The sequence below is a fragment of the Miniopterus schreibersii genome (assembly GCF_964146895.1).
Source record: "Miniopterus schreibersii genome assembly, chromosome: 13".
NCBI classification, from domain to species: Eukaryota; Metazoa; Chordata; class Mammalia; order Chiroptera; family Miniopteridae; genus Miniopterus; species Miniopterus schreibersii.
Window position 1 is genome coordinate 56,313,483 of NC_138113.1, and position 25,407 is coordinate 56,338,889.

The 25,407-nt window shown below is 51.2% G+C and overlaps 1 protein-coding gene across 1 annotated transcript in view; it reads right to left on the bottom strand.

Annotated features, from left to right (window-relative positions):
* Positions 1–7,480: 7,480 nt before the first annotated feature.
* The window catches only part of GPR45 (G protein-coupled receptor 45), an 86,941-nt gene continuing 69,014 nt past the window's right edge, over positions 7,481–25,407 (bottom strand). Inside the window, exon 2 of the mRNA XM_081157026.1 lies at positions 7,481–11,045. Coding sequence (XP_081013152.1) covers positions 9,681–10,799 — 1,119 coding nt within the window. The 5' untranslated portion in view covers positions 10,800–11,045 and the 3' untranslated portion in view covers positions 7,481–9,680. The remainder of the gene's footprint in view (positions 11,046–25,407) is intronic.

A 25,407-nucleotide genomic window follows, 5' to 3' on the forward strand; every position in this document is an offset into this window, starting at 1 on the left:
TAGGGACCTCAGATGAGTGGAATCATACAGTGTCTGTCCTTCTGTGACTGGCTTATTTCACTGAGCAGAATGTCCTCAAAATTCACCCATGTTGTAGCAGGTGTCAGCGTTTCCTTCCTTTTAAAGACTGAAAATACTCCACTCCATGGTTTTTAAAATAGTGTATTTAGTTACCCAAAGTTTGTACACATAGACTATTTGCTTTTGTGTTTTATGTAAAATTACATTGCTATTTTATCAACGTGTAAAATGCAACCCTACATCAGCCATCTGGAAGTCATCCATTTATTGTGCTAACCCCTTCCCTTCGGTTAAAACAGAGCAACAAGCAAAGCTCACGTTGGTCCAATGCAGGCCCTTAAAGTGGGTTCAGAACCAGCACCAGGTCTTTGTGGACCAGGAAGGGCACAGAGACCTCCCCATCCTGACGGGACAGCCGTGCACCTGCAGGATCTGCGGGAAGCTGATTGAGAACCAAGGGCCGGACCAACTCCTAACAGAGCAGTGCCCAGAGCGAGCGACTCAGCAGCCGGGCATGCTGCCCGCAGGCCCCTACACAAGATGTGCATGTTTTCTGTCGTTCTTACTCCCTGCCCCCGCAAACCTCTGTGACAGCCTTCAGGCAGTGAAGGAGCAATGCCCAGCCCCTGACCCTGGGCAGGGCCTGCCTGGAGGGGGCTCCAATTATGGCTCCAGCTCCAACCTTGAGTAAGTCACAAAGACATTCAGGGGTGCAGACAATCTGATCAAGCCAGACGCCAGGAGGGAAGGGACATTCCCTTCCCTTTTCTGGGAGAGCAAGAAAGCGACTGGGCAGGCGGCGTCCGGACCTCGTGTGTGCGTGTGGGTGGGGCGTGGTGAGGGCTGGTGCCACCACTTCTTCCAAACACGTGAGTTGGAAAGGGCACTGCAGAGAGTTAGGACCAGCCTGCTTCCTCGGCCGGCTCCGTCCGCTGCTGTGAGCAGTCGTGTTCCCGCACTGCATTGCGGGGCCTGCGTCCTGGGCAATCCCGGCAAAGGCTGTCCCTTTGCAGGTGGGAGGCTGGCTGTCCTGGCACACTGAATGCACGAGCACCCGCACCCCATCTTCACTGCTGCTCTGGGAACTGATCCACCCCGCTGAACACTGGAGATGTGCGGGGCTGTGCCCATTTCCTGGTGCTCACTTTGCACCCGCTGCTGTAATTTTCAGAAAGCTTATGTTGACACAAATACCAGAAAAGGAGCTGTTCCCTAACAGCCGACGGAGGCCAGCCATTCCCCACCTGCCCTGGCCGGGAAGACAAAGGCTCTCTCCCCATGGGAGCTGTCTGGGCTGTCGTCCGTGGGAGTGGCCACATCCCCTCCTGGTCACAGCCGCAGTGCCTTACTCCAAGTTCACTATCATGTTCCTGCAACTGCGGAAACGGGACTGACCTTGCCGCAGAGGGCGGTAGCCGAGGGGCTCGACGCATGTTACCAAGAGCTGTATCTAACGCTAAGGGGGCAGTTTTCCTTTTCCATCCATGTATTCATTTACTCATATAGTCAATCCATTCATTCATTCACTCATTCATTCATTCATTCCACAAGTGCATGTTGGGAGGCTGCTGTGTGCCAAGTATGCGAAATTCCAAGGACAAACTGGTGAAGAAGACGCTTTTGGCCCTGGCTCTGCTGGAGCTCACCATGGAGAAAGTCACAATTCATTGGGCACATGCCAAGAGGAGGCACTGACGGTAGACCAGAAGCCCAGAGGAGGACCCACAAGGAAAGTGCTCCAGAAGAGGAGATGGTGGGGCGACGCCTGGAGGTGAGCGGAATTGTGGCCCCTTTGAAATGCAGAGAAAGGTCCCGCTTGACTGCAGGCCAGACCGTAAGCAGGGTGCCAGGCGAGGCTGGAGCCTGAGGCTTCTTCCTGGGCCTCTGCAGAGGTGACACAGAGTTTGCACTATAGAACCACCGGTCCCACCACCCGGGCAACCTCTGCCAGCATTTCTGTCCAGTAGTTTGCCCATTTATCTTAGTGTTACATAGTTTTGAATGACATGGGAAAGGACTCCCCCCATACCCCCAACCACCACCACCAAAAAGGCAGAATATAAAACGTTTTAGCCAGGAAAATCCTTTGTTTTAAAATATAGCATATTCACAGAAAATTTGAGGTATGGTAAGGCCGACAGATCAGGAGACAATTGCCAATGAAAAGGTAATTTTTATACTCACAGCTCCCACGGGGGCCACATGAGGGGGCACCAGGGTCATTTGGGCAGAGGGAGGAGGGGAACTGAGGGCAATAGCCGCTATTGTGGTTTGCAGGGAAGAAGGGGGTGAGGCAGGTAAGCAGGCTCAGGACGGTTCCAGCGGGCTCCAGGGCGTAGGTTCCATCCCTGGTCGTCTAATAAAACAGGCGCTGGGTGCTGAGGGCAGGTGGATGGAGTGCGGAGGTGGGCCGGCAGGTAAGGTGTTTGCTATCTCTAGGAATTAGCCAGGAGGCCATCCCACCAGGTCAGCAGGGCCCCAGGTGTTGAAGCATCAGATAGAAGTAACGACACGGTTAACACGTCCTTTTGATTAAGCCACAGTCGTGTTCTACTCTGCTTCCCATGACTGAGGACTGAACATAGAACATCTAATATACTTCTAACAGGAGGTAAGAGAGGTGGTCTCAGAGTAAGTGGCACAAAGTGAGAAACGGAGGCAGTCCGCAACCCTTCCTGGGCCCCGACTGCCGGCCAGTAGACTCCTCCGTGTTCAGTTTCTTGAATTTGGTGGACTCAAGTTTGCGTGGAGTTGCCAGGAACAACCCTTTCAGCCTAAATCAGTCCCTGAAGAGGTATAAAATACCTTTAATAGTTTGTGTTTTATGCTTTTCTATATATAATTAGTTGAATATATATGAATTGACCTTAGCCTACGCAAGACTGCAGAGCCCTTGACTACTGTCTCCTCGGTCACGGGGCTGTGTGTTTCCTGTCCCTGGCACCTCCACGCTCCAGTTCACAAGCCAGCTGTGGCCCCAGGGTCTTGGCCCAGCCCTTTGGTGGAGGGCCTGCTGGTGACTGATGGGAAATGTCCCCTGACCTACCTTAAGAGTTCCCATTCTCAGTAATTCTCGAGCACAGCTGATTAGACGATAAACCTCTGGGAACTTTCTGAAAAAGCAACTTTGTTATGGCATCAAAGCCAGGACTGCCCTTTCAGAAGTTTATTTCAGGAGAACGCTCAGCAGCTGTGCAGAAAGATTCACGTCAAGGACGCTCACTGCAGCACTTAAAAAATGGTTAAAAAAAGGAAAACGGAGAGCCTGCGTCACTTACCTTGGGCACCGCCAGGCAATGGGGACCTCCAGCCATTAGAAACGGCTTCAGAACACAAACAGACAACAACCCATTGAAAATAGGAGATAAAGTTGTGGTAGAGTATGATCTGAATTTTTAAAGGAAAAGATACATTTTTGTATGTAATAAAAAAAACACACTAGACAATCTTTAATTTTTCTTTATGCTTCTGAGCGAAAAACACACACCTCTGATAAGTGCATTAGTTGTTTTCATTTCAGCAAGGAGCAAATTACCTCTATAATTAAAAAGTCAATCAACAGATACATTTTTTAAGCTTTTCCTAAGTCTAGGGAACATTTATTCGTAAGGATGGAAGTATGCCCTTCCTGCACGGATTCTAAACCCAGGCTTCACCGCGTAGTGTCAGCTCGCTCCTGGCTAGGAGCGTAACCGTATCTGCTCGCTGACTGCATTGCCTGGGAAGGAAAGAGCCAGGGCCCTGGGTACGGAGACAGCAGACAGAAGAGGGTCTGCGTGTTCACACGAAGACACAGCGGAGGTTTAGACTCTGTAAGTGAAAACCCTCGGGCACCATTACTGTGCACAGTGTGGGAGGCCGCCAGGAGGGCCCATCTGGGCTGGGCTGAGAGATTCCCGTAAGTGCCCCCGACCACCTGTGCTGGTTGTAAGTGGGTGCCTTTCAGCAGCACAGGGCTTCCCTGAGGGGGAGACACTTCCTGAGCAGCCTGGGCTGACTGCTCCCCAAGAGGCCCAGCACATCCAGAGAAAACGGCAGCCGAGGGGGAGAAAGAGCCTCCCCTATCCATATTTCTCCCTCACCTCTGGTCATGCTGTGAAAGCAAAGTAAGCTTTCCGTTTTCCTCTGAACATCTAACAAATTATTCAACCTTGTTTGTCTTTCACGGTGAGGCTAGTGACCCTCTTTTCATGGTTTAATAAAATATTCGAAATCTTCCTGATACCACAAAATATCGTAATGAGGGAATGTGGTGGCAGCGTTTCAATGCGGGAGGAAATGAGAAACAGGGTCCCCAAAAGGACACCTGTCTTTGAAAAAGGTTTCCAAAAGTGAGCTTGGCTAATTTTTTTCCAACTGGACTGGCTGGCACAGGGCCAGCAGATGCCAGTGGCTCAGGAGCGCTTGAGGCGATGGATGTGCGGATGTGGCGCCTTGGGGAACTTTAGGAACTTAAACCTGAACACCCCAGGAGGCTGGACTTGCACATCAGGGCCCTCAGGTTCCTGGCTGCTGAAGGTAAAGTCCTGGTCACGTCTAAGTGTTTCTCATACCGATGAGTTCTTTATGTTCCTATCAGACTAGGACAAATCTGCGCAGCCGTCCTGTTTCCCTCTGAACCAAGCATTCTCTGGACCCTCTCCTCTCCCTAGAACACTGTGGCCCCTGTTTCTCCAAGATGAAGGGCCAGAGAGCAGGAGATGGACTGGAACTGCCTACAACTGGAACTATCTGTTAAAGTAACCTCGCAGCCTGCCCCAAACCACACACGCACACACACACACACACACACGCCCCATGCTTGTGCTCACACATCCTTCTATTCTTACAGGATCCAGGTGCTAACCTCCCAGCTAGGATGGGAAGCCCTCCCTTTCCTTGAATAATTAAATCACCAAGGCCTGGCCCCGCCCACACTCCGTGGGGTCTTTTCTGTCACTGGCAACTAGCCTCCACCTTTCAAGAGGCAAAGCTTTGAAATTATACTGTTCCCTTTGACAATCAAGTTCTTAGGCAAAGGTAGTCTCAATCACTGTTGATTTTGTTTTACATTTGCAGCTGCAAATTTTCAGTTTAGCTTTCCTGTCTCACATCTTCTGTGCCTAAAAGGTTAAGTGTGGCCCTGGCTGGTTTTGCTCAGTGGTTAGAGCGTCGGCTTGCAGACTGAAGGGTCCTGGGTCCGATTCCAGCCAAGGGCATGTACCTCGGTCGCAGGCTCAGTCCCCAACTGGGGCACGGGCGGGAGGCAACCAATCAACGTGTCTCTCTCACATCGCTGTTTCTCTCTCTCTCCCCCTTCCACAAAGCAATGGAAAAAATATCCTCGGGGTGAGGATTACAAGTAAGTAAATAAATAAATCAATAAGAGGGTAAGCATGGTGACTCACCTCCTTGGCACAGGCTTAAGTGTTTGCAGTCTCTGTGTCTGGGAGCAAGTCCCTGTCTGTGGGGGCTGGAGGTGAAGAGAGAGGCAGACTTGTGGGGTCACTGTGACAGAGGTGTGCTTATTTTACAACGAGGACAGGGTCATTGATGAGATTTGTACTTTGGATTTAAGAATTCATATGCATGCTAGGATCTCGTTTTTCAAAAATCGTGCCATGTCTGGCAGAGACTGCTGGGGACGCACCCTTCCATGCTAAGAAAGCCACAGCTGGGCACTGGCTGCCTCACTGCGCAGGTCACCTCCCAGCCCCTGTGCAGCTGTGGCCCTGGGACTCAGTCTCGGCAGGGGAGCCCAGGCGAGTGTGGGGGTCTCACCCTCCATCCCTCCACACCCTGTCCTCTCTCGGGAGCCAGAACACAGACCCGGCTGCAGCGGGGACTCACACAAACACGAGGACGCTGCCTCGGAGGACAGCGGGAAGCTGGGCGGCAGGGGAGCCCCGAACCACCTCCTGAGCGGAGAACCCGCTCGAGTGCCCTGACTTTAATGAGACGGAAACAAGGTGACTTTTTAAAAGCTGCTTCCAAGGAGGGCGTCTGCTCCTCCCTCCTGCCCCCTACATGCCCAGCGACACTGCTCAGCTCTCTGCAGACCTCAGAGCCCCTCAGAGCAGCGGCTGATGTGCTCTCAGGGCTCCTTTCCCGCCCTGGAATGGGTCGCCCCACCCATCCATCCTATTCCCCGGTGAGGACAACTTACAGTCCAGGGGTGGTTTGAATGCGGACAAGTGCTGCAGCCCAGGCCACCGGGGATTTCGCTCTTTAACCCATGTTCCTGGCTCCTGTGGACGTTGAGTTCTTATCAGCTGAACCCTGAAATCTTAGGACCACATGAGGACAGGGAAAGGGACTGAACAGCCTGTTTCTGAAACAAATTGCTACCCATGCCACCAAAGGACAAAGGTTGGCCAAAGCAAGTAGGCAGCACTACTGGAGTAGTTATTGCACCGTATGGGCGGCCTCTGCTGGGGCCGGGCAGGGGCTGGATCCTTTATGTGCATTATTTCATTGAGCCCTCTGGGTGGAGGTATTTACACCACTTAGGAGAGGAGGAAGCTGGGGCACAAAGTCACTTGCCTGGAATCACGCAGAGACCAGGTGGCCCTGGGTTTGGGGAGCACATGCCCTTTGGCTCCACCACCCATGCATTTCCTCAGAGCAAAATCTGGGTCCTGGGACTCAAGACCTCCGGGGCTTTGGGTGTCAGGGCTGCTGACTTCATGAGCAACATTGTCAATACTTAACTAGCAGGTTTTTAGTCCAAAGGTGCTATATAGGGGAAAGCACACCCAGGGCTCAGAATAGCAAAATAGGAATTGATCTAGGTTTTTGTCATGTATCTGGGTTGTCCAAACGTCCTAGAGAGCTTTTGCTTTTATTTCACCCCAAAAGCAGAGACCAAGATGCAAGACACACAGGCAGTGGATTTTCAGGGGGAGTCAGAATTGGGATGACACTTTTGAGACTTATTTGTGTCTCATTTTCAGAGGCTAGGCTCTCCCAGGGAACAGGGGGCCACCTCCTGCATAGTTATCACCGAAGTCAACTCCCAAGGCCCCACAAAACAATCCAGGTGCCCAGGGCTGAAGAAGTGAGAAAAACAAAAACCACAGGAGCAGCCCGTTGCTCTGCAAGCCTCGCGGGAGACAAGAAGTCAGTGTTCCTGCAATATCTTAGGGAAGGAGAGTTTGTTAGCGGTTCTGCAAGGCCAGAGAGGCTTCCAAAGGTGACTCACTGGGCATCAGAGGTGAAGGGAGACTCAGGCAACGGTTACTCAGCAGGGCTGTGATTTAAAACCTGGTGGGCGCCCCACTACTGACCCCATCACTCAGACAGTCTCCCGGGTGTCATCTTGTCCTTAGAGTCCTTCCTGAGTCACCCCAGCTTGCTGAGTAACTGCCAGGTTCTAGGTTTCCCGAAGTCGCCGTGTCCTAGGAGACGCTGGGCTCCAGCTTTCGGGCTTACTATTCACTGCCTGTGCTGCTTATGGCAAGTGCATAGACTTATTCACAGAAAGAGCAGTAACGCTTTATTTAAAATATGTACAAAATTATTACTTTGAAACATATATTACTTTCAACATACATCACATAACACTGATGTAAATTTTGGTGCCTCTGTTCATTTGGTCTTGATTTCTTTTACCCAAGGCTCTGGAGGAACATTTTCTTAAATGCACACTGGAGGGGAGGTGCCCGCTGGCCTGGTCCCCTCGGCGGCTGGCTGTGCTCTGGGCCACTACGAAGGCTGTGGGACACCTCGTGGGAGCCGAAGGCAAACCCTGACCCTGCGGGGGCACTCGGGACACAGAATTGAGGCGCCCTCTCCATCGATCATACACCATTTGCCCATCTTTTCTCTCTGCCTCTGGGCATAAAAGGAGGGTAACGTTAGTGAGAGACGGTATCAGTATTTTCTCAACAAAGCCTGCTCGGAGATACTACGTTCTCTGTGGTTCCTGTTCTCTCCTGCCTCTGTCTCCCGAACCACAGGAAGCGAGTGTGACAACGGGGAGCTGGCCTCTTGGTACAGCCTTGGAAAGGAAGGGAGAAGAGAAATGAAAAGGGAACGTCTGTGTTTTCAGGCTAAATTTGAGTTACTATTATCGTGAGATAAACTAGACAACAGCTTTGGGCACAGCACAGCCCGAGCCTCGTCATCACTTCCTCCCACAGTGTCTTGCACTAGCAGGCACTTGATAGAGGCTCGTTGGGAGGAGAGATAAATGGATTCAGAGGAGCTGGTGCCCAGGAGCAGACAGCATATGCATTTTAGAATCAGAGTGTTTGTTGGAAGGTGAAAGGGACATGGGAGATCATCTAGACTTGTCTCCTCACTTGGTAAATGGGAAAACTGAGGCCCAGAGAAGTTAGATGAAATGAACAAGGCCATACACTAGTTCCCGTTTAGAGTTAGACTTGGAATCAGATTTTCTGAATGTCTCCTTACATTTCCCACTCTCTTCAGATCTGAAACTGTCAGAAGAGCTTCACGGACTTAGTGGTGTGCCTCAAACCTAGGAAAACTGACCCCACGTCAGAAGCTCCGGTGGTAAGGGGTGACCCTTGGCAGCCGTGGGCACCAGTGCAAACAGAAAAGTTCCCTCTAGGCAGCTGCACTCCCAGGATCCCAGTCCTGCCTGGGCTCTGAGGCCAAGGCCCTGGGTAGGCGGCCCAGAGCACAGCATCAGAATGAGGTAGGAGGCGCACAGAGATCCATGGGGAACTGCCGGCAGGTCTGTGTCTAGGGTGGCAGGTGTGTGTCTAGGGTGCCCCTGCCGGCAGTTCCAGTGCTGAAGTCCCTGCGGCAGCTCACGGTGGCTGCAGCCTCGGTGTGTCCAGAGCAAACGTGTAAACTGAGCCCACTGACCACTGCAGGGATGGAAAGCAAGTCGCTTCAAATGCTTGCTGAGAAGATGAATTACAGGAGAAGGACTGTGTTTTTTCTGTGCACTGGGGAGAGATGGAATGAAAACAGAGGGAGGCACGGGAACAGCGAGAGGAAAGAGAAGGGCAGAGGGGCCATCATGGCAGACTCGGGGCGCCGGGACGGAGGGGCTGTGCAGGTGGGAGAGGTGGGGTACACACAGGGCACCCGGGTGGGCTTCTCCTCTCAGCTGAGCTGCCCCTGAGGCCTCCCACGTGTCATACCAGGAACTGAGAGGCACAGGGTTCCCTCTGCTCCCAGCGGGATCCTGGTTTGTGGAAGGGTCGACTGGGCCTGGTTGGAAATGCACATCTGATGGATGTAAGGAACCTGTGTCTCCCCACACACCGCAGACTAAGAGCGGCCGAGGAATGCTGGCGTCCAATGAAGTGAATGCTAACCAGTGAGACGCACCTACCTGGGTAGCTCCTCTCGGAACACGGCTCCACGGTTCAGCAGCGGTGGAGGCCTTCCTCCTGCCCCACACTCAACCCTCCTCACTCCCTGCCCCCTCCCCTTCCCCCACTCTCTGCCCACCCCCTGCACCCACCTGCCATTTCCCAGCGCCTTAACCACACGCAGTCCCCATCAGACCACAGCTGCTCTCCTGCAGCAAGACACAGAACTCACTCATCCTGCAAACCCGGGAGCTGCAGCTCAGATGGTAACAAGTGAGTTTCTTTGTGCTTCACTGGCCGCCACAAAACGCCGACTACACTCCGGCGCCAGGAAGCAGAGCGGGCCAGACACGCCCCGGCCCAGGCCCCGCGCGCCCCGCCTGCCTCCCCCTAGACGGCCGACTGGTTTTCGTTGCACGTGTAGACGGTGCTCGGCTGGACTCGCCTTCGGATCCGCACAGGCACTTTGGGGAGGATCTGGAAGGTCTGCGGCAGCAGCTCGACGCAGGCCTCGCGGAACTTTCGGATCCTCCAGCAGTAGACGATGGGGTTGAAGGCGGACTTGATGTAGCTGAGCCACAGGACGCAGGCGCTGGTGGTGTAGAAGGACGGGCCGCAGTAGAACCGCCTGCTGAACACGGACAGGAGGCTGTAGACCGAGTGCGGCAGCCAGCACAGGGAGAAGCCCACGAAGAGAATGAGGATGGTGGTGAAGGCCTTGGTTTTGAAGCTCAGGTCCAAGCTGACCTGCTGCTGCCGCTGGAGCCGCCGCAGGCCGGCCCTGGTGAGCTGCCTCAGGTCCAGGCTGTCCGACTGGTTGTGCACGCGGAGGGTGTTCTTGCGCACCGTGTGCAGGATGCACAGGTAAGAGCCCAGCATGAGGCCGAAGGGCACGAAGAACGCGGCCACCACCAGCGTCACCACGTAGGCGCGGCCGGCCGGGACCTCCGTGTAGCCCAGCACGCACTGGGGCGCGCGCGCCGGCACCTCCACCAGCGCCCAGCCGGCCAGCGACGGCGCCGAGACGCAGAAGGACAGCGCCCAGGACGCGGCGATGATCACCTTGGCCCTCCGCGGGTTCAGCTTGTCCTGGCGCTGCACGATGAGGAGGAAGCGGTCCACGCTGATGATCAGCAGCACGGCCACCCCCTCCAGGACGAAGAACCAGTAGAGCGCGGCGGACAGCCGGCAGAAGTAGTCGCCGAAGCGCCAGCGGACGGTGACCAGGGTGACGGCGGCGAAGGGCATGCAGCACAGCGACAGCATGATGTCCGAGAAGGCCAGCGTGGCCAGCAGCAGGTTGATGGCCGAGCGCATGGCCGGCCGCTGGTACACGATGACGCAGACCACGGAATTGCCCAGGAACCCCACGGCGATCATCAGCGTCATGACGGCCGCCAGGCACACGCGCAGGGGCGCGGCGGCCGCGGGCGCCCCGGAGCCCCCCGCGCCGCTCGCGTTCAGCAGCAGGAATTCGAAGGGCTCGGCGGACGTGCGGTTACAGGACATGGCGGGGAGAGGCGTGGAGTCCGGGACGCGCCGGGAAGGGCTCCGCTCAGCGCCTCGGGGGCCGCCGTCCCCCGGCCGCCGCCTGCATCTCCCCCGTGTCCTGGCTTTGCGGGGGCACGCGAGTGGCCGGGAGAAACGTCTTTCTCCGGGGGCCTGAGCCAGGGCCTGCGGTTCAGCAGTCACGTTCACGCCATCTCCGAGGCAACCCACTGCGCCGTGGCTTCCTGGCTGGACGCGCTCTGCTGCCTGGAGCCGAGAAAAGCGGGGTGGGGGAGAAGGGATTAGACTTTCCAAGCTCGCGTGGAACGGGGCGGGTATTCTAACCGCCGGAGCCGGGAGAAAAGGGCTCATTTGGTTCCCATTTGGGACAAGGCCATGAGGGTGTGTTGACGTTTGCCCCTCCGGATCCCCTGTGCGCCCTCTCCACCTCGCCCTGCTGAGGACGCTGAGCCCCTTCCTGGGAGAGAGATGAGGTCCTTTTCACCCGGCTCCCTCCCATCCGGTGTGGCTGGTGAGGTTCCTTCTTCTCAGGTGGTCTCAGTCCCTGGGGGGGCGGGGGGGGGACAGCTCTCCCCGAAAGCCCAGCCCTCTCTCCAGTTCCCTGACTGCTCCCTGCCTTGGCCTGGGGGCCTGGGGGCGACCCCATCAGTTTCCCTTCGCCTGGCCTAGCTTTTGACGAGACACTGTTATTAATCAGGCCTGATCTCTTTCCTGTCTGCACCCTGACTGATAGGAGGGGTCCCGGCAAACTGAAGCTATGAGGAAGCAGAAACGAAGAGTAAGGAGGTATTAGGAGGAAGGGGAAAGGCCTGCGTGCGCGTGGGCCCGTGGGTGTGCCAATCCGCTCCCTCCTGGAAACAGAAACACAGGAAGCCTCCTTCAATTCCTGACAGGTTTTCAATTAAAGTTGCGTTTCCACATGTATCGTTATAATATTTATTCCTTTCTTTGTTTTTAATTAAAATTTTAGCTTTTGGGTTTTGTCCAGTCTCTTACACCAACCTTTGCCGTCACCTCTCAGAGACCAGCTCTTTTTACCATTCTGTGGTTTGGGTTTTGCTGATGGTCACCCCCATAACCAGATGATTCCTTATATCTAATTTCCTGATTTGCTCACTCGAGACACTATCTGTTGGTCTCACCGTATGAAAGATGAGGTTTAGCTCACTCTACACAACCTCACTCTCTTCCCAATGGTTTTTGATTCAATATTTTAAAAATAATTTGAGTCACCATTGTAACTATAAAAACATACTTAGAGCCTGGCTGGTGTGGCTTGCTGGTTGAGCGTCGACCCATGAACCAGGAGATGCAGGTTCAAGTCCTGGACAGGGCTTGATCCCCAGTGGGAGGCGTGCAGGAGGCAGCGATAGATAATTCTCTCTCATCATTGATGTTTCTATCTCTCCCTCTCCTTTCCTCTCTCTGAAATCAATTTTAAAAACCACATATATATCTTATGGTCCCCTCTCAATTATGGACAGTACCTCTTCATCTGTACTCTATAAATTAGGGAATTGGTACCTCTGCCGTTTCCCCACATCCTCTCTCTCTTTCCATGTCCATTCTGTCATTAGCTGTCCCTGTGCTTTCACCTGAAGTCATTAGTATTTACATTCATTCCTGAATCCACAGCCAGGCTTCCTATGCCGTCTCATCATTTGACTTTAAGAAGTGAACTACCCTTAAACGTGTTTAAGTTTTTATGCCTCCGTGGTATTGTTCAGGGTTGGGTCGGGCTGTCTGTGCTGGAATTCCTCCTTGCCTCCTGGTGGAACAGGACCCTAGAGGGGTCATGTGAGTGAGGAGCACATGCCAGCGTCTGGGCCACACGGAGTCTGTTATCTTACAGCTCCTAGAGCTTCGAAGCTAATCACATGCCACATTGCAGTTGTTTCATACGCTGTCCATGACTTTCTTGGGCAGCTTTTTGTGTTTTCCTTGAAGTTTCTTGTTGCCTTTCTCATTTTTTCCTAGCATAAAATGCCTTTTCCTGGTTTTTCAGTCACCCTTTCAGAAGAGGATCCTTTCTTCCCAAGGATCCCCCTCCTGGAGCCTATGACTCTGCTCCTGGTGGGCCCTCTGCTCTTCTAGGGACCGGCTCTTACTGCTCCCATGGGACTACTTGTTCCTAACCCTTTGTCATCTTTTCTTGGTTTCCTTTATTTCTCTGGACAGTATCCTTAAATTACTTGCTAAGAAAGGGCTTTCCGAGTCCTTGCTTACCTGGAAATCTTTCCCTGCCTTCCTGCTGGCTGGTGGCCTGCAGGCTAGAGAATGTAGGCTGAAATAATTCCCACAGAAACTAGGAGGTGTTGCCCCTGCTGGCATTCTGCATTGTTGGTGTTAGGTTGGAAGTGGATGGGATTTTTTTCCTTCATAGGTGACAACTTTTTGTTTCTTGAAGGTTTGATATTTTCTTTCTGAAAATGTCTTTACAAGAATGTATCTAGATTTGGGGTTTTTTTCTCCTTTATCAGACTGGATACTCAGTTGGTCTTTTAAATCCAATGCCACGTACACCTTGACTCTAGGAAAGTCTTTTATCTCACACTTTTATTCGGTTTCTCCTTCCTGATCAATTTGGGTGTGTGTTTATCAGTAGGTGCTGGACCTCATTGATTGGGCCTTAATTTTTCTTTTCTTTTCCCTTATATATTTTTTATTTTTGTCTATGTTTTCAGTCCTGTCTTATGCTACGTTCTGGGGGACTTTTTAACTTTATGTTTAGTCCTATTTTTAATTTCTCATTTTGGCAGTCATGTTTAAGCCTTATTTTCTGCGCATTTCGCATAGCACTTTATTCCTTTATGGATGTTTTATACTCTCAGAACTTTCTGACATTATTAGCGATGTAATGTTAAGTTCTCTTCTTTGTTTCTAAGTTTTTTCTGGTTCCTCCGAGTTGGCCTCAGCTTACCTTTGCCTTCCTCTTTAAGACTGCTGGTTCTCCTCCCAGCCAATGACTCCTGAATCTTGGTCATGCTAAGTTCTAAGGGTGGGGTGGCCTCCCCCTGTGAGTCAGCCTCCCCATAAGCTCTTTCCCTGAGGGGTGTGCCCACGGGTAGCCCTGTATAGGCCAGGCCTTGCATGGGGGGGGGGGGAAGAGATGAGGCACAAGCCCTGGAGTTGAGGGCTTCCCAGTGCCAGGAAGAGCAGGGCTTCCCCTCGGATCCCATCACCACATTATAAACCTTCACTACCACCATTAGTATTTTCCATACATTCCTTGCAGCGCCCCCTGCTTCTGGGGTAGGAGAGGTAAATATTTACCTCTGGAGATAGGCTGGCTCCCGTCAGCCCGTGGAGAGATTCTGGGTGGGTCATGGGCAGGCATAATGCTGGAGTTGTTGGATGGGCAAGCACTGGTGCTGGGGTGCACTGGGACCAACCTGGAGTCTGGGTTCAGTGGGTGAGCCTGGTGTTTGAGTCTGCAGTCATAGGCCTGGGACCTGGGTCTGTGTGGGTAGATCTGGATCTTGGATCCGCAGGGGCTAAGCAGGCACCAGGGACCAGTGAAGTGGGCCCTGTATCTGAGTCTCTGGGGTTGGTCCAGCATTGGGATGAGCTGGGAGCCTGATTTCCTGGGAGATGACCTGGAGTCTGGATAATGGGGATGGCCTGGAACCTGGGTCCAGGAGTTTTACCTAGAAGTTGGGTCTGTGGGAGACAGTCTGGTGCTGGGGCAGGCCCTGGCATCCATGGGAGCTAGCCTGGAGTCTGGGTCCAGGGAGACTAGATTGGTGCTGCAGTGGGCTCTGGTTCTGGTTCATGGCATGGTAGTCTTGTAACAGTATAGCAAGAAGTTAGGAAAATTCTAGGGCAGGAGAAATAGGGAAACTAAGACAAGAAAATGAAACAAGGCCAAACAGTGTAGGCAGCCAGCAGCAAGCTTGTAAATAGCAAACCCTTATCTTCCCCAACCAAAGATGCTTGAGAACAAATGGTTAATGTCTCTCCTTCTTAACCAGAAAATACATAGCTTAAATCACCCTGGAACTGCTAAGGCAAGAGGGAGGAAGGGAGAAGAAAAGAATAGAGAGTTTTATCTCACCTGCTAAACAAAGAAGTCAGCTATCTTGGGGAAAGGGGAGAGAAAAGGGAGTTTTTAATCTCACTCCTTAAACAGAGAAACCAGTAGCTTCAGGGCTTGTCAAGATAAAATCACCAAATGCTTCTCATAAATTCTGGGAAAGCCATAAAAAAGTAAAAGGGAGACCTTGAGATCTAGTCTGTACCAAGATATTCAGCAGAGGAATTTAAAAAACCTGTAGGCAGCCTGGCCAGTGTGGCTTTGACCTATGAACCTGGAAATCACGGTTTGATTCCTCGTCAAGGCACAAGCCAGGGTTTGGGGCTTGATCCCAAGTAGGGGGCATGCAGGAGGCAGCCAATCAATGATTCTCACTCATCATTGATGTTTCTATCTCTTTTCCACTCCCTTCCTTTCTGAAATCAATAAAAACATTTAAGAAACGAAGTGACTGCTTCCAGGTATTTGTTTCTATGTATTAGGTAGAGCTGCTATGTCCCCTGGAATTTGTAGAGTGGCTTTGTGTAGTAGGTGTCCTGTAGGGTCCAGTGGCTCAGCCTCCCCAGTCACCTGAGCTGGGCCTTCTAGATGCTCCTCTGTGTGGGCTGTGTGCACTGTCCTGTTGTAGTTTAGCTTTGGTTGCTGTTGGCATCACTGGGAGGAATTGACCCCCAGGCCAATCAGCTGTGAGGACCAGCTGCAACTACAGCCAAAGAGCTGTTGTGCTGGAGACACTCTTATGGAGCAGGATTTACTTCAGTGGAGCTTTGGTGTTCACCAAGTGCGCCCCTTAAGTGTGTCACTAGTGGATGTGGTACACTTGTAATCTAGCGTGGTCGAGTCTGGCCACCAGGTGCACTGTCTCTGGGGCCTCCCGGGAGGTGCAAAGTCAGCCTCTGCTAGTGCCTTGGCCAGGGACAACCAGCATGAGCTACACAGCAAACCGTAGTTGGCTGCTACTTGTGCTGGGCTTGGAGGTGTCCAAGAGAGGCCAAGCTATGAATCAATGAAGCAGCCAAAATGTGGAGGCAAAGAAACATGTCACAAAGGAAAGAGAAGAAATCTCCAGAAAAGGAACTAAACAAAATAGAACCAAGCAAGCTACTACATACAGAGTTCAGAATTATGGTTATAAGGATGCTCAAGGATCTTAGTATGACTATTAAGAAAACAAGTGAGACCACTGATGACATAATAAAGTACCAATCAGAAATGAAGGCTACATGAACTGAAATGAAGAATAATTTACAGGGAATCAACAGTAGAGGAGAGGAGGCTGAGAATCAAATCAGTAATTTGGAATATGAGGAAACAAAAAACACCCAACCAGAAGAGCAAAAAGAATCCAGAAATATGAAGATAGTGTAAGGAGTCTCTGGGACAACTTCAAGCAGCCCAACATTCATATTATTGGGGTATCAGAAGGAGAAGACAGCAAGAAATTGAAAACCTATTTGAAACAATAATTACAGAAAATTTCCCCTACCTGGGGAAAGAAACAGACATACAAGTCCAGGAAGCACAGAGAATCCCAAACAAGAGGAACCCAAAGAGGCCCACAGCAAGACACATCATAATTAAAATGCCAAAGGTTAAAGACAAAGAAAGAATCTTAAAAGCAGCAAGAGAAAAGCAGTTAGTTACCTACAAGGGAGCATCCATACAACTGTCAGCTGATTTCTCAACAGAAACCTTGCAGGCCAGAAGGGAGAGGCAAGAAATATTCAAAGTGATGAAAAGCAAGAACCTACAACCAAGATTGCTCTACCCAGCAAAGCTATCATTTAGAGCTGAAGGTCAGATAAAGAGCTTCTCAGACAAGAAAAAGCTAAAGGAGTTCATCACCACCAGACCAGTACTACATGAAATGTTGAAGGGTCTTCTGTAAGAAGCAGCTAATGAACAAAAAATCTGACGAACTAAACAGATCCAGAGACACTGACGCAGGCAACAGATGCTCATATTTCAGAGGGAAGGGGGGGTGGGGGTGGGAAGAGATTAACCAAAGAAGTTATATGCATATATGCATAACCCATGGACACAGACAATAATGGGGTGAAGGCCTGGAGAGGGGGTGGGAGCGAGTTGGAGGGGGTCAGTTGGGGGGGGGGAAATGGGACACCTGTAATACTTTCAACAATAAAGATAATTTAAAAAAAAAAAATTAAAAAAAAGGAAAGAGAAGAAGCAAAACGAAAACCTGTAGACAGAAGGGTATAAAATTCTAAACTCCTACCAGGCAGTGCTCCTCAGATTAGCTGTGAGCCCATCTGTGCTTCAGAAGCCAGATGTGTTTTGATAGATTTGCTTGCCTTGCTTCTTTGATACATTTACTTGCTTTACTTCTTTAATAATTTTGCTTTATTACAATGCTGCTGTCTGTCACTGGTTTGAAGTCTTTCCTGTGAACTGACAAGAACCAAGGAGGGGACAGCCCTCTCCCTCGGACTCAGGGGGCTGTCCAATAACACCTCTTTTGGTGTTTCTGCTGCCTATAACAGTCTGGTCCTAGCCGAGAGCTTGAAGTTAGTGAGTACCAGCCTGGAGCATGGGTTCTCAGAAGCTAATTGAGAACTGCGGCCACAGGAGCTGCCAGGGGTTCAGGAGCCAGCTGGCACTAGGGAGAAGGGAGACCCTGGGTTCACGGGAGCCTGATGGAAGCTTGGTGCCACAGGAACTACCTAGGACCATGGGTCAGCCTGATGCTGGAGTGGGTCAGCTGTGGGGTCCGAAGTGAATTCAGGGACTCATTTCTCTCACGGGATTGTCTCTCCCATGCTGGACTCCTGGGCTTGGAGTGGGGGTGATGGAGGTAGTGTCCCTCTATCTCTCCTTCCCTCTTCAATGTGTGTTTTCTCATTCTGTGCTTCGTGCAGGTGCTGAAATCCCTCATCTGGAATCAGCTCCTGTGATGGCATTTTTTTATGTGGACAGTCGTTCAAACTCCTATTTCTGAGAGGGGACAGGAGCTAGAAATTCCTATACCGCTGTTTTGCTGATGCCCATTAATGCGTTTTCAGTTTAAGGACAGGGAACTCACTTCGCTTGCCAACAAGTCCTGAAAATGGAAGAAGCTTTTGAGTTGTTTATCTAATTCATCATGAACTTTCTTTAATACTGGAAAGTAAAACTAAAAGAATCTCACGAGTCCAAATTTGACTAAATTTTCTTTGTACAGGTCACATTTTCCCTCAGACATAAATATATAATAATTTAAAACATAATGTTGTCATTGAGAATGCATGAGTAGAGGGGCCATCAGACAGAGGGGAAGGGACAGCAGTAGCTTCTGGCCCTACCATGTCACCCAGAAAATCTCCATGGGCCGGGGGGAGGATTACCAGGGGAATAATTGGCTGGGGAGAGGGCAGGCGAGGCCTCCAGCTGAGCCGCAGAACACACCTGGCACCTGGGGCCTTCGGCTGTAAGCAGCCAGAGCACCCAGAGGAAACTGGATTGTTTCTTCATTCCTCTCCCTCTACCAGAAACAAAACAGACACCCAGCCGGGAGGCTTCGCCCGGGCCTTTCCTCTGGAAGCTTCATCCTGCTTCCCACTTATCAGTTCCCCCTTCTTCCTCTGGGCTCGTAAGCAGCTTTTCTTCTTCTAAGTTCCTTGTTTGTGGTCAGTGCTATAGATCTCTCAGATTGAAGGGACGTGGGTGACATCAAAGCCCAGAGGCCTCAGACCGGTGAGCCTCAACGCTCTGCAGGTGGCAACACCTCGGTGACGTTACCCCAGTGTAGACCCAGCCGGCGCTCGGCGTTCCCAGTCTAGAAGCTGATTTGGCCAAGCACGCCCAGAACGGTTCATTCACCTCTCAGGGGTGGGGTCACTTATCCAAACTCGCAGAGGCTGAGCTGTCAAATGGGAAATCTGCTGTGTCACCACGTGAGTGAGAAATCTCGTGCGGCCACAGATGCTCGTGTTAGCTGACGACACCGTGCCTCGGCTTTCCGCTCAGTGAAACGGAGACGATTAAACATCTGCTCCCAGAGCTGTAAAACAACACACGCAATGCCTGACACAAAGAAGGGTGCTCATGAGTGATGAATAAAGTCATTCACATCCTTCACTGCTTGAAGTTCATGGATTTCTGTCTCTTGCTTAAAGAGGTTTGACGCCCTCAAGGACGAAGCTCCTCTTGGACAGAGGGTAAGGGCCACAGAGTGACAAACGCACCCTTGTGTCTGTGCCTGTGGATCGCAGTGGGCAGTGCATCCCCTGCCTGCACCCGCTCCACGCTGCAAGGCGACTTCCCCGCCCTGGTGACTAGAGAGGGTGACTTCACGGGTAACCAGAGAAAAAAGAGTGCATGGATTTTTTCCTAACGTGTGTGTCGTGAGGTTGAATCAGGTTACAATTGTCTGGGCTTCTGGGCAACAACTTGTCTTTTAATATTTTAGTTTAGCGTTTTGGTCGCAGTCCTGTTAATACCCAAATCAACAGCACCTTTATTACCAGGCACTTCGGCACATGAAAAACCAAAGGAAAAGGTAACAAGAGGCTCCATGTCCAGCTCTCCGCTGGGTTTCACTCTGAGGGACAAGAAGCACGTTGTGATTATAATCCGAGGAAGAAGCCAGCTGGGAACTGACCCGTTTTAAGGGATTTCCTGCAGTTCCCATCAGAAGGGTCTCACCCTGGAACTGGAGGGCGCACAGGTGTTAGAAGATAAACAAGCACCCCAAACTGAAATGCGATTAATGACCGAGGGGAGGTGACCAGCTGTGTGCTGTGGCGTGAGTAGAAGCACCGTGACGATGTCCTCAGTAAACTGTGTCCACATGGGGGATAGAAGACGCTTCTGGCCACGAGCAAAGAGGAAATGCCACCACCACGCACTGAATTCACTACAGCATTTTCTAGAACTCCTTCATTGTCACAGCTCCCCTCTTGTCCACCCTTTGCCTCTGCACAGAGAGAGCACCTTCTGTTCCTGCCATCCACGAATGTCCTCCCCAGTCGCCCTCACACTGGGGGGGGGGGCAGGGACACAATGAGGGGTGGCTCCGGTACAGTCATGACCAGCTCAAGGGCATAAAAGCAGTACAGAGTGGAGCTGAGACTGGACACCAGGTTTTGGGGACTGTGACTCCAAAGGAGGGACCAGCCTTTGCCAGGGGTCGCGGCGAGAATGAAGGTGGTCTCAGTCTACGACACGGACAGGCACGGAGAAAAGAAATAGTCCCAACGCTCCCCAAACCATGAAGCCAAGGCACAGAAAGCCGTAGGATAAGTCTGTGCTTCTGTCCAGGTGAGAATGGGCTTCTGAAAGACAGCTTTGGCCCTGGCCAGGGTGGCTCAGGGGTTAGAGCACTGACCCGAGCACGAAGGGACAAGGGTTTGATTCCAGGTCAAGGGCACGTACTTGGGCTGTAGGTAGATCCCCGCCCCAGTTGGGGTGCTTGTGGGAAGCAGCCAATCGATGTGAGAGAGACACATCGATGTTTCCCTCCCTCTCTCCCCGCCCCCTCCTTCCCTTCCACTCTTTCTAAAAATCGATGGAAACAATATCCTCAAGTGAGAATTAACAACAAAATAAAGTAAAATAACAAAATGAAATTAAATGAAACAAAATAAAGTAAAATAAAATAAAAGACAGCTTTGGTGGTTGATAAGCTGTGAGGGGGGGAAGGGATCTTCCTGCTCTCTATGTATGACAACTCTGTGTGGAACCCCAATTTTACACTGAGCACAACACGCTTACGAGCTCCCCTAGGCTTTTCTGATACCCCAGGGCCCGTCTTGCTAACGATGCACAGAATCAGTGGGGGTAAAGCGCGGACGCTCCCAGATGCTCCCAGTCGCGGTCGAGCTTTGGGCTGGACGCTGAGGTGCTGAGGGCACTGGGGGCCCCTGCCTCTGTGACTACTCAAGGAAAACAAATGCAGACTGCTAGTCTCACTTTTCTCCCTTTTTTTCACTTTTTTTCTTAAAAGTAAAAATCTTCTTCGGATGTCTTCCGTTTAGTGAAGACAGGTACTAATGTAGGTCTTACGTAAAAGTGAAGGGGCACATAACAGGAACTTCCGAAGCGCGGGAAATAGATACACACATACGCACATGCATGTATACTTACAGGCATACATATACCCAGGTATGCACACACACACGCACATACACGTGTCCACACATACACGTATACATACACAGGTGCATGCATGCGTTTGCATGCATACTTACACACATGCTTGCATGCATACATACACCGCCAACAGAACTTGCTGTTCTGCTGGTCCTGCTCCAGCAGAAGGCGGGAGCCTGGTGGACTCTGGCTCTGTGGTGCTCATGGTGCCCAGGCGGCCAGGCGGCGTTGGAGCTGGATTGTTACATCCCGGGGCAGAGAACATTTTGGTTCACGAGTGCCAGGCCTAAGAAATGAAGTCAGTTGGCAGATGGGAAAGTTTGCTGTGGAAACAGGTTGACTCTGTCACTACCTGCAACAGTGTCATCTGTCTTTTTGATGCAAACTCTCAAACAGATGGTATACTTCAATTTCAATAACTTTATTGGCGGTGAAAAAACATGTAAGAACTGCCAGAAGTTAGACACCAAGTAGCTGTGTTTAGAAGCAGGTGTGATGCCATATGTCTCAACTTCTAAGACAAGGGAGCCCAAAGAGACCAGATTTTTTTATTTCTCAACTCGGGCAAGACCCTTGGGGGGAAATTTTTCAAATAGCACCGAATTGGGAAGCCTTTTAAGGAAGCAAATCTTTACTGACCGTCCTTAGCAATGCCTGAAGTTTGCTGGGTGCTTATCACACTGGCTAAGCCCTTTACAGAGACCGGGGCTTCCCTGGGCCTGAGCAGGACACAGGACCTGTCACACGCAGAGTCGGGGCCACCCCAGACATGCTGAATCAGGGCCTGGGGTGGCCCAGCCATCTGCGTGCTAACACGCTGCCCCGGCGGTTAGAGGGTCTCAGCTGCTGACATGGCTGAGCTCATTGGCCCTCCAGCGACTCAGTTTCCCACGAGGAATCTCTGAGCAGTTCTTCCCTGGAAGGCAGCACAGTAGCTGGCATTAGAACCCTGGGCGCTGCCACCTCCAGAACGATACAGGGGGAATTCATGCCAGGCTTTCACGTTGCAGCGAGTTAGCACTTCAGAGCAAGAGCGATGAGGTCTTGCAGCAGGAACAGAGAAACATCACGGGGACTGGGTGCAGCACAGCAGGGCCGCAGGCAGTCGAGGAGTCGGGGACAGACCTCAGGACACCGCCGCCCTCAGCCTGTTGCGCTCTGTGCTGGACGGCTGTGCTCTCACAGGTGCTCTGGAGCACGGGGATGAGAGCCACTGTCCCCTCAAATCTGCAGCCTGCTGGCTGTGGAGGATGTGGGGTTAATGCCAGACCCGTGGGAGACGCAGGGTAGGGCGAGGACTCGGCCGCTCTGCAGCCCCCTGTTCTACCCTTGGGGCCCCCGGGCCACATTCAGGAAATATTTGTACGACATCCAAGGTGACAGGGCTCAGAGGGCTGAGAGGTGAATGCCTTGGGCACCCCCGCAGCCCCTCTCTGCTCGCGCCCTGGGTGCGAAACTCTAATCCAAGTCGCCAGATTTGAGGGCTCTGCATATACGAGGTCTGATGCGGACTTAATTTTTATTTTTGTTCTCACCCAGGAAACAACAATAATATCTAGTATTTGGATAAAACATTGAATGAAATGTTCCAAAACTGTGCTCTTATTTCTTTTTCCCAATGATGTGCAGTAGGTATAATAATTATTATTCCCAGTTACAGAGGAGGAGACGATCCGTACGATTGATTTGCTAAGATGATACCAGCGGACAAGGGGGCCTTCTCTTCTCTCACACCCCCGTCTCTTTTCCACGGCCCGAGTGGGCCCGGGTCAGCCACGCACGCAGTGTGCAGTGGGCTTCGCTGTGTGGACAAGTCCTCTCTGCAAAGGCCCAGAGGCCGGTCAGGCCAGCTAACAGCCTACCCCTGCTCTGGTTATGAGGAGGAACAGTAGGTATTTTACCCACTTCTTAAAAGTCCAAAATGACCATGCCCCTCATGAAGGCCTGTTTCCCTGAGTCTGTGTCGCCTCCTTTGCAGGAGAGGCGAAGCACAGGACTGGCTTGGGGCACTGGTTCCCCAGGGAAGCCTTGGGAATTTTATCCGTGCCTTTCCCCGTGTAAAGCCCCCTTCTTCCCTTTCTGAGCTAGTTTCTCGGCGCCGCACCTCAGGCGGCGTGTTTAAGCCCCTGACCCAGGCATGAAGATCTGCTAGAGCCACAAAGCATATGGTGCTTGTTTAAATGGATGTAGCTTGATATTTAAAGAAATCGGAGTCACAAGGCGCTTCTTCAAGATGCTAAAGGTGAGACGCACCAGGGTCGCGTTTCTCCGGGTGGAATGTGGCGCGTCCCACGTGCCTGCTCTCGGGGGCCAGGCACAGTGGCTCACTCGGATCGGTACCTCCGCCTCCTCGGGGGGCAGCAGGGCTGCTCTGCAAACCTCCCCCTTCTCCAAAACCTCAGCTGTAGGCCTCCCCAGACCTTTGCTTGGCTTCTAAAATCCAATTTTAAACGTTTTTGTTCCTTTTGCAATTATTCTAACATTTTGTGCCCCTAGTCTAAAAATAAACATAACACAACAGACACCTACGTCTGGTAAAAGTGCATGTTTTTCGTTATAATATAAAGAAGACAGGCATAGCTATGTATTCCGTTACAAATGTGTTGATATTTTCATGTTTTTAACAGCTTTATTGGGATGTAATTTACATGTCATAAAATTTGCCCACTGTGAGTTTACAATTCAACGATTTTTAGTCAATTTACAATGTTGTGCAACTGTCACCATAATTCACTTTTAGAACATTTCCATCACCCAAGAAAGACCCCTTGTGTCTGTTTGTAGAAAACTGCTTGAATGTTTAAATAGCGGTTTTAATTTATTTTCCAAAAAAGAGCTCTCAATACCACTAATGGAGCTGGGAGCATGGTCTGCCCCTGGGCCCGTGGACTGAGGAGGAAAGTGGGTTGAAAAGGCTACCTTCCCATTAAAGATGAAAAGTCCTTTCCAGTCCTTCGGCCCACGTGGACATTCATGACCCTGGGCTAATGAGTACTATCGGGCAGGGAGTAGGACAGCTTAGTGGACTCCGCCAGACCTCCGCCACGGCACCCGCCAGCTGACATGAAGGTGTGAGGAACCCACCCAGAACTGGAGGGAATGGGCACTTGGGCCTTAAGGCACACGCTGGGCCCTGATTCAGATCTCACTATAGCCCCGGCTCTGTTTACAGCCTTGTAACCGGGGATGCCCGCTGTTTAGCCTCAGATTCTTCTTTCCCACCCACCTCACAGGGTTATTGTGAAGATGAAAATTTAGAAAAGAGCCTTGCAGACCACAAGGCACCAGGCAAGGGGAGGAGAGGGGAGGGGCTTTCATGGGGACAGAGGGCAAGTCCCAGTCACACGATATGGTAGGTTTTAGGAATAGTCAGAGGCAGCTGTGGGTACGTGGTCCCTGAGGGTGCTGTGCTGAGGGTTTTGCTTGTGAACAAACTCAATTTTAAATGCATGGCAGTTCAAGGCTTTGCAAAACATTTCACGATCCCGTCACCTGTGCCATTCAGTTCCCACGAGGGCACAGGGCACGTGCATAGTAAAGCCAGAACATGGCACTTGGCTCATCCTTTCAAGTTCCCTCAGGTTGGACTTTTGTGATTCTTCTCGACAGAGGTTAGGAGCACCCCAGCTGGTAGAAAGCGCACCAGAATTTTAAGGAGAGGCAAACCTCTCTTCTTAGTTGTGTGCCCATTGCTCTTGGGCACAGCCCACTGGCATTCAAGGCACAACTGAAATAAGCCAATTTGTCAATGGTCTTGCCTATCAACAATGAGTTAAGAGGATCTAAAAGAGAAACAGTCGTAGAAGAGTTTACTCTGGTTCAAAACATAAAATCTAAGGGGGAGGTAAGCTCCCTTAAACTAACATTTTTCAGTTGTATATCAAAATGAAACCAACATCTTAAGTCTTTACATAAGAGAAGTGTTCATTGAATTCTCGCTGTTTAAAAAGTTATTAAAGCATTGAAATAGTGCGTGTCACCTTGCAAGTTCTGTATTGGGCACTACCTGAATTTCCCGTGGGCCCATGGCAAATGGCCAGCCTGCACATGGCTCTGCCGTCTGCTACGTAAACACAGGCCGCCTCTCCAGTGAGCAAATACGTGCACAAATACAGTGAGTAAAGGTGGCATTTTATGCTTCATGGATTGAATGTCTGTAGCTGCAAACACCAAATCGAAAATGTCCCTGCTTAAGTGACATGTGGGATAGAAATGCAGTGTTTCCTGTGAGGCGAAGGCTCTGGGGTGCATGTTGGGGTGACATGGTGGCCGGGTGGAGGTCTAAGGGGCAAGGACCTAAAGTCGGGCAGGCTCAGCAGTTGTCTTCCTGCTTGGCCATCTGCCATCTGCTCACAGTATTTACATATTTATATTGATGAGCCTCAGCAACATTATCTGTGAAATGGGTAAAGAATACTAATATTGTTTCTTTAGGCTTAAAAACTAAATGAGAAAAAGCATGTGAAACATACGCGTTTTGTCTTTCCT